General features: G+C 36.8%; 1 protein-coding gene across 4 annotated transcripts; it reads left to right on the top strand.

Annotated features, from left to right (window-relative positions):
* Window positions 1–1,843: 1,843 nt before the first annotated feature.
* On the top strand, window positions 1,844–12,160 carry sanbr (SANT and BTB domain regulator of CSR). 4 transcript variants are annotated; one of them, XM_058748650.1, is made up of 22 exons: window positions 1,845–2,156; window positions 2,268–2,383; window positions 2,751–2,902; window positions 3,605–3,794; window positions 3,883–3,976; window positions 4,066–4,313; window positions 4,556–4,614; window positions 4,986–5,146; window positions 5,944–6,030; window positions 6,183–6,293; window positions 6,489–6,612; window positions 7,407–7,559; window positions 7,656–7,789; window positions 7,928–8,033; window positions 8,901–8,933; window positions 9,028–9,127; window positions 9,271–9,359; window positions 9,516–9,544; window positions 10,111–10,184; window positions 10,545–10,633; window positions 10,806–10,897; window positions 11,437–12,158. In XM_058748650.1, the coding sequence occupies exons 2-22, from the start codon at window positions 2,332–2,334 to the stop codon at window positions 11,471–11,473; spliced, it is 2,214 nt and encodes a 737-aa protein (XP_058604633.1). In that variant the 5' UTR covers window positions 1,845–2,156; window positions 2,268–2,331; the 3' UTR covers window positions 11,474–12,158. The 4 variants fall into 4 exon arrangements, 2 of the variants coding, with proteins under 2 accessions (XP_058604633.1, XP_058604632.1); XR_009266659.1 differs by having other exon boundaries at window positions 1,844–2,383; window positions 10,751–10,897; window positions 11,437–12,160; XR_009266658.1 differs by having other exon boundaries at window positions 1,844–2,383; window positions 10,748–10,897; window positions 11,437–12,159.
* Window positions 12,161–13,380: the final 1,220 nt, after the last annotated feature.

A 13,380-nucleotide genomic window follows, 5' to 3' on the forward strand; every position in this document is an offset into this window, starting at 1 on the left:
CACAATTAACGGCACCCTTTTATTCAATGCTTTTTTAAACCTCCATTTGCCAGTTTAACAGCTCTAAATTTTCTCCTATAATGCCTGATGAAGTTAGAGAACACCTGACAAGAGATCAGAGACCATTCCTTCATCCAGAATCACTCCAGACCCTTTAGATTCCCAGCTCCATGTTGGTGCTTCTCCTCTTCAGTTCACCCACTCATTTTCTACAGGGTTCAGGTCAGAGGACTGGATTGGCCAGAAGAAGCTTGGTTTTGTGCTCAGTGACCCATATTTGTGATGTTTTTGAGGTTTGTGTTTGGATTATTGTACGGTTGCATGGCCTATTATAAGATTTCTAACAGAGTCAGTCACTTGATTTTTTATCTGTTGGTATTTGATAGAATCCATGATGCCATGTGTCTAAACAAGATGTCCAGGACCTCCAGAAGAAATATAGGCCCACAACATCAAAAATACAGCAGTATATTTCATTGTACACATGGGGTACTTTTTATCCTTGTGTTCATCAAACCTATCTTGAGTGTTTGCTGCTAAAAAGCTCATTTTTTAGTTTAATCTGACCATAGAAGCCAGTCCCGTTTGAAGTTCCAGTCGTGTCTGATAACTGAATATGCTGGAGTTTGTTTTTGGATGAACGAGGAGAATTTTTCTTGAAACCGTCCCAAACAACATGTAGTGATGTAGGTGCTGTTTGACAGGGTTTTTTTAAGGTTTTCTGACCCTGAGACTATTTTCTGCAATTCTCCAGCTGTGGTCCTTGGAGAGTCTTTAGCCACTCAAACTCTCCTTCTCACCGTGCATTAGGACGATATAGACACACGTCCTCTTCCAGGCAGTTTCATGTTCATAATCACCCTGGAGTGCTCAAAATTGTGAATATGAATGGGAATATACTTCAGAGATATTTTACTCATAAGAATTTCTAGGAGTGCCAATAATTGTGTCCAACGTGTATTTGAGAAAAACATTTATTTCATAATGATATTCCCCCCCAATTTAAATTCTTATTACCCAATGAAAGCTTAGATTTTTGTGAATTTTTTTAAATAAAAGATCAAAAGGATTATCAATGCAGATTAATTTTCACAGCCTTCTTTGATCATATTTACCAAGGGTGCCGATATTTTTGGCCATGACTGTATTTAAAATGTAGAACAAAAAAGATAAAGTCAGCAGTCATATCTGATGAAGATAACTCAAAACGTCCCCTTTTTGAGAGTCTTTTTTCTATATTTTTAGAGCTGTGGTGTGCCAACGTTCTCTTTTTTTCTCTAGTTATTTTTGTCTGAGCACCCACTTTGAGCAATTTGCCAGTGATGTGTGTGCTTTTGTTTTGTGTTTTCTGAGTTTTAAAAGTATAGTAAAAAAAAAAAACTGTAATATTGAGAATTATTACCCCAATTTAAAGATACAGATTTCTATTTTAATATATTATAAAATGTAATATATTCCAGTGATGGCACAGCTGAAATTTCAGCAGCCATTACTCCAGTCTTAAATGTAATATGATCCTGTATTTATAATTTTTGGTGGAAACCATGTTACATTTTTCACGGTTCATTGATAAATAGCAAGTTCAAAAGATGTCTTTACTGTCACTTTTTTTTTTTTTTTACATTTGTGTGTTTTGCTGATTAAAATGCTACTAACTTCAAACTTTTAAACGGCAGTATGTACAAGTTTAATCCATGGCTACATCTCTGTCTAAAAATAAGTGTGTAGTCTGTCAGCATATCTACAGTGCTATTTGTCTTTAAGCAATTTAATTAACTTGATTATAGATACTAAATGCATTTGGGTTTGTCTGGGCCCCATATTAAAAACAGAATCCCATCAATCAATGGAATGTTGGGGCTGTCGCCTAGCAACGGGGACGCCGGCGCGCACCTGCTGCACTGCGGCACCGGAAATAGAGGGCAGAACAGCGGCTGAGCAGGGGATGTGGAGATAATCCTCTGCCTCGCGTCGCCTTCAATCGTTTTGGTTAGTTTCCTCTTTCAGGCTCGGGTCGACAAGCTTTGGCATTCCGTCACATCGCAGCAGACAGCGGAGAGAGGAGGGACACTGCAGTGCGAGCATCATCATGATGGCACACGCGCTCCGAGCGTGAGATCTCTGGCATTTTAACAAGAGGAGAGAGACGGACTCGGGTAGTCATGCCCACCAAATCTGCGAATTTCATGTTTAGTATTTGTTTTTATTATTATTTGTATATGCTGTGTGGATGTGAACTGTACTTGTTTCCCCGGATAAAATCAAAGTAAGGCACAGCATCTCTGTTGATGTTACTCAAACCCAGCCCGTTATCAGCACCGCTCAGCTGGAATGAAAGAAGAGCATTGTTACCAGAGGAAACAGCGCATACATCTGGAACAGGGTAAACTGATTGAGTGTGTATTAGCTTAGCATTTCACAGGGTGATTCGACACAAACCGTGGGGAGTGCCACGATCTGTTATTCATTATGCTAGCTAAGCATTTTTACAGCTGCACACAATGAATATTCTTTGCTGCAAACGGTATATTGTCTTAGCACTGTTAGTTTTTGTTATATCTGAGCTCATAACATCACTTTACCAGATCAAATGCGACAGCTGTCATTCTCTCAGTTTGTCCCTTGTTTCTCTGAAATTCAATACAAAGGGACGGCAGAGAGCTAGTCAATGCTAATGGTCAAGGTTATTCTTAAAATATAAACGTTTATTTTTTTTTTTTTTTTTTTTCAATTTTCTTACTTTTTCGCAGAAATGAATCGTCTGTGCTCTGTTAATAATAACTTTCCATATGATAACAACCTCCTGGTGCTGGACATGGTCCTGAGCTCACTATGGGCTTCATCTCAGCCAATCAACTGGGAGAATGTTGCCAAGTTGGTCCCAGGGTTCACACCTAAAGAGGTAAGAAATTTGAGGACCTTTAACTATATAAACTAACTATATAAAACTATATTCTTGGTTTTGAAAAAAGTAATTATTCATATTTTACCACAGAATATGATGAAATAAACAAAGGATGAGAAAGAAAAACAAACCATTTCCATTGTCGTTGTGGAAAAATGTTTTATATAGATATTTACAGATATTAGCCTATAGTGATTTTATATAGACATTTATGTAGTTGTGGGGTCATTTCTATCACAGATAGAAATCTAAAGTTAGTGTACTTGGTTACCAAATAAACAAAGCATCAGTAAATCAGTGAGCATGCTTGAAATGAAATGAGACATGGAATGTGGTTAATGTCCAGTAATGGTGTAATTTAGTAAAAATAAAAAATGCAAAAGTGTGAAAAAAATATATAATTGTGTTTATGTAGAATGCCTGTGAATTTAACCTTAGTAAGAAAAAAATTGTAATTGCTATTTTATTCTACAACTATTTAATAAAAATATTTATTATAATAATCCAAAATATATTTAAAAATATAAATATACTGTAATAAAATATGTAATTTTATTACAATAATATTGTCAATCACATAATGCTGTCAAACACAGTGCATACTTTTGAGAGTTTTACACCCACACTTTTCACACAAAGATCCAGAAGTTTCTCAGCAAATGTTTAAATTGTTCAGCTTCTCCTCATATATTTTTATAGTGTGCACAAAGGTTTGAAGAGTTAAAGACTACAGGAAGTTTCCCTCATGTCGATGACCAGTGTAACCCACTGACCGGAGCAGGGAGCTCTCCATCAGAACCCTTTTCCACCTACATCAAATCCAATTTATTGGACATTACCGTAGATACAGGGGAACCACCGTCCAATCAGGCCACTCTCTCAGTGTCAGGTGAGTCATTGGATGGGGTCTGGATAAAAATGTCCAATCTGTCATATAATGCTGGATTACACTTTAATATACTGAATTATATATTCAGGCCTCGCTGTGATCTCTACTGGTCGAGCAGCCTCTGCAGAGAGTGAGATTGCAGATCCTGCCAAGAAGATTGAGAAAACAGAAGGGAATAAAAGGTGAGGCACATTCACACCAATCAGGCCATCAATGAATCGTCTTCGCTAATAATGACTGTCTATTTTTGGTTTTATTTCCTTTCACATAGCCCCAACATGGTAATCCACGTTTGTGATGAGGCAAAGAACCTGAAACAGGACTTTGTGTGTCCAAGGAACCTTCTGGTAAAAGAGATGCGTTACTTTGAAGAGTATCTTTCTGTGGACCCACAGCGCTGGGACGAGGTGGACATTTCTGTCCACTGTGACGTCCAGATCTTCGACTGGCTCATGAACTACGTCAAGAGTCACAACACTGAACATTCGCATGGAAAACACATGGACAAACCCAAACTGGGTAATTGTCTTTTGGGAACTGTTTCAGATGTTCTGTGTGCGTTTACTGTTGTGTTTTTAATTTCTATAATCAAAGATACCATCAGAGGTGTTGTGTAATGTGTGTTCTCTGACCTGGCTGAATGGTGTTTGTAAGTGGTGGATGGTGTTTCATGTGGTTGTAAACGGTTATGCGTTGGCTGTGAGTTTGATGTTTCGCTGTTTGTGATGTTGTCGGTTATGTTGTGTGGTGTTTGGTTACAGAGCACAGCAATGTCATCTCAATCCTGATCTCCTCCGAGTTCTTGAAGATGGAAACTTTAGTAAGTGTTATGAGGGGTGACAATGTTTTGGGTAATGTAGTAAGTGTGCTCTGAGCTGGGTGACCTTTAGGTAATAGTGCATGATGCATGATGGCTGTTTTATCATTTGTGGTGGTGTTCTTCTGGACAAGTCTGTGCACTGCCCAGACACTTATGAGACACACAATTGTAATTTTGAGGAAAGGCCTGGTGAATTTTGATGGCTTTATGTGCTTGGAGAAAATGATCAATAATCAGAGCGCTATTATTATCCAAAAATTTGTCTGAGTAGTGTGCAGAAAGCATGTTGGTTTATCTCATCAGACGTTATTCATCCAATTGTTAAATGGGCTTCAGGGGCTTGATTTTCATTGTGTTTTGTGGATCTGAAGGTTGAGGAGTGTATCCAGTATTGTCACAAACAAATGAGTGCCATCATAGCAACGCCGTGCAATATGAATTGCATCAACAACAACCTGGCTGGACGCATCGCTGATCTGTTCAGCCACAATGAGGCAGATGACCTCAAGGACAAAAAAGACAAATTCAAAAGGTGAGAACAGCACACACATGAAACAGAAACATAATTATCTAAAGGTGGTGGATATTTATTGGCTATAACAGTCTCTTGTGCTCACCAAGGCTGGATTTATTTGCATTTATTTGATGAAATACAGTTAATAATATTGTGAAATATTACTACAGTTTAAAATAACTTGCAAAGCTGCAGTTTCAGAATAAAAGAAGATGCATCTCTTTACTGTTGCTTTCGATCAATTTAGTTCATTCTTGCTTAATAAAAGCATCCATTTCTTAAAAAAAAAAAAGAATCTTACTGACCGCAAACTTTTGAATGGTAGTGTACAGATAATATAATTTTTAATACAATATGTGACCCTGGACCACAAAACCAGTCTTAAGTCGCTGGGGTATATTTGTAGCAATAGCCAACAATACATTATATGGGTCAAAATTATAGATTTTTCTTTTATGCCAAAAATCATTAGGATATTAGGTAAAGATCATGTTCCATGAAGATAGTTTATAAATTTCCTACTGTAAATATATCAAAACCTAATTTTTGATTAGTAATATGCATAGCTAAGAGCTTAGCGATTTTCTCAATATTTAGATTTTTTTGCACCCTCAGATTCCAGATTTTCAAATAGTTGCATCACAGCCAAATATTGTCCGATCCTAACAAACCATACATCAATGATGTATAAATATCAATTTCTAAAAATTGACCCTTATGACTGGTTTTGTGGTCCAGGGTCACACATAATATTCATATAAGATCATATAAGTATTCCACTATTTTATTTGTGATGATTTGTACTTTCTCTCCAGTAAATTGTTTCAGAAGAAGATCGAGAGATTATTTGATCATGGTTATCAGAATCACGATTCCCCTGGTAACGCATCTACTCTGTACAGGTGAGAGACTTTTGTGTTGTAGTGCAAGCAATAATACTGTATTAGCATGATGTATTATTGTATGGACATGCTCTGGAAGTATTATAAATGATTCTTCTGATGCAACAAAGTGGATTTCAGTGTAATAATTTAATGTTGTGGTCCTTCTTCAGATGTGGACTTTGCCTTAAGCTTTTAACCAAAGAAACCGAGAGAAAAATCCCCTGTGTTCCAAACAAAATCAACATAGATGTCCGAGGAAACATTGTATTCACTCACTCCAGGTTATATAAGACACTGTATTTTAATCATATACACACAAAGTGTTTAAAACACTCTGTCATTGAAGTTTTAGGTTCCAAATGCTTACTGTATATTCCAGCCTTATACACTCATTCACACACACACACACACACACACACACACACACACACGTACACATATACGTTGACATGTTGGTAATTGTGGTGTGTCTGTAGACATAAGACCTGGGAGGTACATGAGTTTGTGAATGGGCTTTATGAAGAGTTGAAGTCTTGGGTACTGGTCTACTGGAGGATCTGGGGCACAATCAACTTCCTTACCTGTTCACGCTGCAAACAGGTAAACAAATGTGTACACTTCAGATTATAATTTAAGACTTTAACAGGATTAAAACATCATAATAATCCATCCAAATAATTCAAAGTCATCTACATGACACCAGGCCATCAATTAATGTCCTGTGAAGTGAAAAGTTACATGTTCATGGGAAACAAATCTATCATAAATGCATTTTATTAAAACTGTCCCTTCTGGCCAAAATTCCAGTCCATAGTCCATAATGTTTCCACAAGTGAAAAATCCACTGTCCATTCCCCGTTGTCTTATCATATCAAAGTCCATCAACATATTTGTTTGGAACTGTTTTCAGTTGTAAATGGTGCTTGATCTATGCAAATTTCTATGCAACATTTTCACTGGAGAAAGCAATATTATGGATAGAGGACTATCCATAATAGCTGGAAGCAACAGTGGGATTAAAAAAAATATATATATCTTAACGATGAATTATTTTGTTACAAACACACAGCCTTTTGCTTCTTATATGTTAATTGATGGACTGGAGTCATGTGGATTATTAAGATGCTTTCTCATTCTGACGGCACCCATTCACTGCAGAGGATCCATTAGTGAGCAAGTGATGTAATTTCTCCAAATCTGTTCTTATGAAGAAACAAACTCATATATGTTAAATGGTATGAGGTTAGTACACTTCCAGCAAATTTTCATTTTTGGGTGAACTATTTCTTTAATTATGGACATCGAGTATGTATAGCTATTGATTGGTTGGCTGCCACCTTGAGTAATTTAAAAATAAAAATGAGAAATAAGTGCGTCTTGTATCTTCTTGGCAGGTATTCCTGTGTACAGATTTGGGCCAGTGTAAGTACCACCCAGAGGCAGTTGTGTATCCTGGCATTGGGGCAGATCATAGATGGCACGCCATTGGTCTTTACCCCTGCTGCAACCAGAAAGTCCTGAGATTCGATCCCTCCTCCATGCCCAAGGTTTGTGTTGTTGCTTTAGAATATGTTCTCTTAAACTCAGATCACCTTTGAACCTGTCTGACTTTTCACCATGAATGCCTGTGTATGTCTGTGTAGGGCTGTAAAATAAGAGACCACATTGTGAGTGCAGCAGATGGTGGTGACTGCGGCGATCACAATGTAAACTCAACCCAGACTAGAATACTGAATGACCTGCTGCTACACAGAGAGGCTGTGTGTGTGCCAGAGAGGTCAGACTATAGTAACTTCCTTTAGGAAAAAAATGATTGCTGCTTTGTTGCATGCCATGTTTGATCCGTTTGATGCTTTGCCTAGTGTTGTGTTCGGGTCTTTTGACAATGTTTTATGTTCTAATCCATTTTGTTTAGCTGTAGCTCTGAGGACTCTTCTGCAGGCAGTGAACGTGTGCCAGGATGTGATGTAATGCTGGAGCCAGGGGTGCTTACAGCTCACAGACCCAAGGAAACCACAGCTGTGAGACTTTTATTTTATTACATTTTTTATTTTTTATTTTATTTTATTATTTTTGTGTGTGATTTATATATGTGAACATTTTCTTTTTTTTATGCAACCATCAACAACATTACTGGTTTGCAATTTAAACAGTTAAAAAGTGTTTGATTAATTTTTTTTTTTAATTACTCCAGTGTCACATGATCCTTCAGAAATCTTTCTAGTACACTGATTTAATGCTGATTTGTATTTTGTTTTTTTTTTGTTTGTTTTTTTGGATTTGGATTTGATGCTGTATTTTTGGTCAAATAAATGCAGCCTTGGTAAGCATAAGAGACTTCTTTCAAACATATTAAAAAATCCTAATTCAAATTGGTAGTGTACAATCACAAATAAACACAAGACAATATGAAAAACAACAACAAAAACGAAGGAAACCTCTATTGTGTACATATAAATCATAAGAAAAATTTCCTTTCCAAGATCTTTCCTGCTTTATTGTATGGAAACCAATTTTTATCTCGGACTGAAAAATATTGTTAAAAAGTGATAATTGTGAGATAACATTTAATAATAATAAGTTGCAATTGTAAGATAAATATGCAATTGCAAGAAATGCATTATGACATTCACATTGTGAGATATTAAGTCACAGCTACAAAAAATACATTTGCTACTGTGAGAAATTTGCATTATTATAATATAAAATGACATTCTAAGATATTAAGTCATAATTACGAGACAATAAAGTAAGATTTTTTTTTATTATTGTCCTCAGTGGTGGAATCAGGATTTCATTTATTTTGAATGATGCATCGGTTTAAATTTTTTAATCTAAATTTGTTTGTACATGCTCAAATTATAAGCACCTTTTTTGTTTTGTTGCAGTTTTCACTGTTAAAAAACTGGAGTCTTCAGCTGGTAAGAAGCAAGTTCCTCAAATGTTAAATGCATCACCTTTCATATATACCTACACTGACAAACACATCTGACATGTTGCTTTGACCTTTTGCAGCGGCAACAGTCTCTGTTGTCTGAAGATGAGGAGTACACTACAGGGTCAGAGGTCACAGAGGATGAGGTTGGGGATGAAGAAGACACATCAAAAAAACAAGGTGGACTAAAATGCACATTAGTAAAAGAAAATTGCCAGATAATCTTTAATTAGCAGTACCTCACTATGGTCAAAAGGTGGCAGTCATGTACAATTTCAACGAGACTTGACTTTAAAGATGGGTTTGTGACTTTATGTGCATAGCTGCAAAGAAGGCAAGAAAATCTGGAAAACCTTTGAAAAGACAAGTGTCCTCCCCCAGTTTCCAGCGTAAGGAGAAATCTGGAGAAAAGGTGAGTGCAACAAATTGATTTTTTTGTTTGTTTTTTTCCCAAGCAAAAGCACTTTTATGTGGGAAAACATATTTTCTTTTGAAAACTCTGGTCTGGTTTAGTTGTTGTTGTATGTCACTTTTCCAGTTTCATTCATTCTATACTTTTGTTTTAAAGGCACCATCTCGAGACTCCACCCCATTCATGTAAGTGATTCCGAAGACTTGCAGTTTTCTGTTGAAGAATAAGTGGCAAATTTCAAGGGATAGTTCACCCAAAAATGAAAAACTCTCATGTTGTTCTTTCTTCTTTGGAAATCAGAAGAAGATATTTTGGTCCATATAGTGAAAGTCATTGGGGTCCAATGTTGTTTTGGACCCCATTTACTTGAATTATACTGACAAAACAGTTGAAGATTTAAAAAAAAAAAAAGAAATTTATGTATGTTTGGAATTAAAAGAGGGTGAGTAAATTTTGAGATGAACTATCACTTTAAAATCCAAGAACTTTTACTGAAGACCAAAGTCCTCTGTTTATATACTGTAGTATTGCTTTGTTTCTTTATTTGTTTTAATGTACTTGTTTGCAGCTTTAATTTACTTAATTCCAAAGACATACTGTTTTCTGTATGAGGGATCTCAGTTTTTTTTTTTTTTTTTAAACACTGTATTGTAATGCTTTCTCATGCCATGTGACTGAGAAGGGATTTCTACGCTTCTGAATGAGACATTTGGCACATTTTTCTCTTTCTTTGTCCTTCTTTCGCTCTTAGCGTCGGCATCCAGAAGAATAAGTGGGATAGCAATCGCTCCATGAGGTACAATCAGGACGCACAGAGGGAGGAGGGTAGGTACCTTTTTCAGATCCTCTGACTGTAACAAAGATTCTTACAATTGCACAGCGGTGGAGCGAGTCTTATAATAAATAGAGTCGTGATTTAAAACCACTCAAACCCTAGAAAATCTCATCAGAGAAAGTTAAATCCAGCCATCAGCATGTAGAAGACTAAATCACTGTTTTTGTTTTATAAACACTTTTGTATTCAAAATAGTGTTAAAACTGTAGCCTCGCCATTATTTAATGATTTGTAATGGTGATTAATCAATGGCATTTTTGCCTGTGTTTCTGACATGGAAGCTTTCAAGTAGATTATGTGTAGATCTGCAGTGATCTTGATGGATGTTTATACGTTCAAACTCATTTTAGATCAGAGGAGAATGGAGGAGATTATAGCAAATCTCACTAAAATGCGCTTTGGTGATCAAGAGCAGACGAAGTTTAAAGACACAAAAGAGGTACAAAACATCTTTACTCTTTTAGATAAACCTGCTAAAGCACCATTAAGACTGTTTTTGAAGTTTTCACATGCGTGTTCTGATTTGTTGTTGTTTTATTACCATCTTTTACAGCAGTATTCCAACATTGTACTCTAGTATTTTGCACCCATGTGTGTTTGTGTGGTTCCAGCCTGCAGGGGGGCTCTACTCGAGGCTGGAGGCCCAATTTAAGGCCTCCTCTCAGTCCAGCGGAAGACACAGCAGCTCAGAGAAAACTCTAAGGTACCACAGTCACCTCCAGCACGGAGGACACTGCACAAACGAGTGGAAGTGTTTCAAATTATGATTCATGATTTTAATCATGAGATTTGGAAGGATTAGGAACATGTTTGTTTTGGCGCATTTACCAAATTGGCTTGTCTGCTCTTGTCAGGCAAATTTAAAGGGATAGTTCACCCATAAATCTTTTTAGTCCATTTAGTGAAAGTTAGTGGGGTCTAGTGCTGTTTTGAACTCCACTGACTTTTATTGTACAGACATAAACGGTTGTAAATTCTTAAAAATATTGTCTTTTGTGTTTCACTTAAAAAAAAAAAAAAAAGTCATTTAGGTTAGGAAATGATGACAGAATTAAAGTTTTTAGGTGAACTATCCTTTTAAAATACAAGAAGTTTTAATGGAAGACCCAAAGCCTACTACTTATATAATATTGCTTTACTTTGTAATTGGCTCGCTTGCAGCTTTAATTTTACCTTTTTACTTACTCCCTTTCTCCTATTCTGTCAGTTCCATTTTTAACCAGCACTTTGGTCTTTTTTTAGAGCGAAGGCACGCTCGGGGCCGTCGAGACCGACTTAGAGAAAATGTGGAGATGAGTTTTTGAAAAGGAAGAGTAAAAGAGCTTGCTGCTGTTTGACGAGGCAGAATAACCCATTGCTCTCTTCGTCCATCCTTTGCTCCACTCCTCACCCCCTCCTTCTCCCAAACTCCATCCAGACACGGCAGGAATAGCATTAGAGTCTTTTCCGTTACAGTCCTGGGAGAAGAATGGATTGCTGGTGTGGTCACTGAAGTCATAACTGTAGCTATAGAACACAAACAATGGACCTAATGAAGCCATCAGTTGCACTGTAAACAATACAAGCTTTTGGCTGCTAATGAATTGTTTGCACCTACTAATCTGTGTTACACTAGTACTGTTTATTTTGCACCTTTTGCGTTATCTCATCTCATGTCTAGCTCAGGATTCATCCCAGCCGCAGTGTGTTATAATGTCCCTGCTTCAATCTAGCCGACTCAGGTGACCAGACAAAGCTCATCTCTGTGGTACTGACCCTGCACTTTAAGCCGTCTTAATGCAATGACTCAAACCTGTATAATACGCAAAGAAGCCACTGGGTAAAGAGCAACGCTGACGACTAATACCTGTGAGGTCCATGATTACGTTGCACTGAAACTATCACAACTGTGCCATTCGGACCAATGTGACATGAGGTAGAATACAGAAGCAGTAGAATAAAAAGCATTTAAAATAAACCCGTGTCGTTTTGTACTGCTACTGTTACAAGTTCTCATGTGATGAGTAATTGCCTGGCCTTTGATTTGGAAAAATTCTATGTAAATACACCATCCTCGTTTACACAATTCCGTCATGTGTTTGAAAAAAGGAAGGTATTAGTGGTTTATCTCATGATCGGTCAGTCATATCATTGAAGAGGATTTCCAGCACAACTGTCACCATGACAACAGGAAAGGGAAGTAGAACGTTCTGCAATGTGTGGGGGGAGGCAGAGAGCTTCGATGAGCTGGTCTGCTTTTTTTGGTGACAGTTGGTGTTTGATTGAGCTCAGGCAGGTTGGGTTACAGTGCTGGGCCACCTGCCAGCCAAGAACACAAATGATCATGTGTTAATTCCCTTTTTGCTGGTGGGAACCAGATCCATCACAAACCCCACCTCTTTCCAAGAGTTGTCTCTCTCTTACTCTGAAAAGTTGACAGTTCTGAGGCAGCAGACCATGTGGTTCTAAATAGCACTCTGACTCAAAACAATTATTATTGGATTTCCTTTACTTGCCATTTTGTTATTAAACTACCAGTTAATTTCCATCTGTGTTTTGAACTCTTTAAAAAAAACAAAACAAGGTTTTATTTACACTACCATTGAAAAGTTTGGGGTCAGTGATTTTTTTTTATTTTTTATTTTTTTCTATTAATGAGTCTTATGCTTAACAAGGCTGCGTTTATTTTATCTCAAATACAGCAGTACGGGAATACTATGAAATGTTACAATAGATATTTAAATATTATATATTAAAAATATTTAAAATGTCATTTATTCCTGGCAAAGCTGAATTTTCATCAGCCATTACTCCAGTCTTCAGTGTTGCATGATCCTTCATGCTGATTTGGTGCTCAAGAAAGATTTTTTTATGGAATTATTTTTGTGGAAACTGATTAGTTTTTTTAGTTTTTTTTAGGATTCTTTGATGAATAGAAAGCTCAGAAGAATAGTAGAATATGAGATTTTCAATGTTTCGTGCAGATTCTTGATCAACTTTTAAGCGTCAAGATGGAAGATGTCAAGCTGTAATAAAAATGATACAGATGACAGGAACCTGAGGTAATCAGATTAGTTATAAGGAACAGAACGGAGCAGAGATTCAGCAGGTGGACGGACAGTAGCTGCCCTCATTCCCTCAGTACTTGGTCAAAGGTCATATCCTCATCATTCAATGCTCTTTTGTCTATTGTTATTTGTAACAAAT

The sequence above is a fragment of the Onychostoma macrolepis genome, chromosome 17 (genome assembly GCF_012432095.1).
Source record: "Onychostoma macrolepis isolate SWU-2019 chromosome 17, ASM1243209v1, whole genome shotgun sequence".
NCBI classification, from domain to species: Eukaryota; Metazoa; Chordata; class Actinopteri; order Cypriniformes; family Cyprinidae; genus Onychostoma; species Onychostoma macrolepis.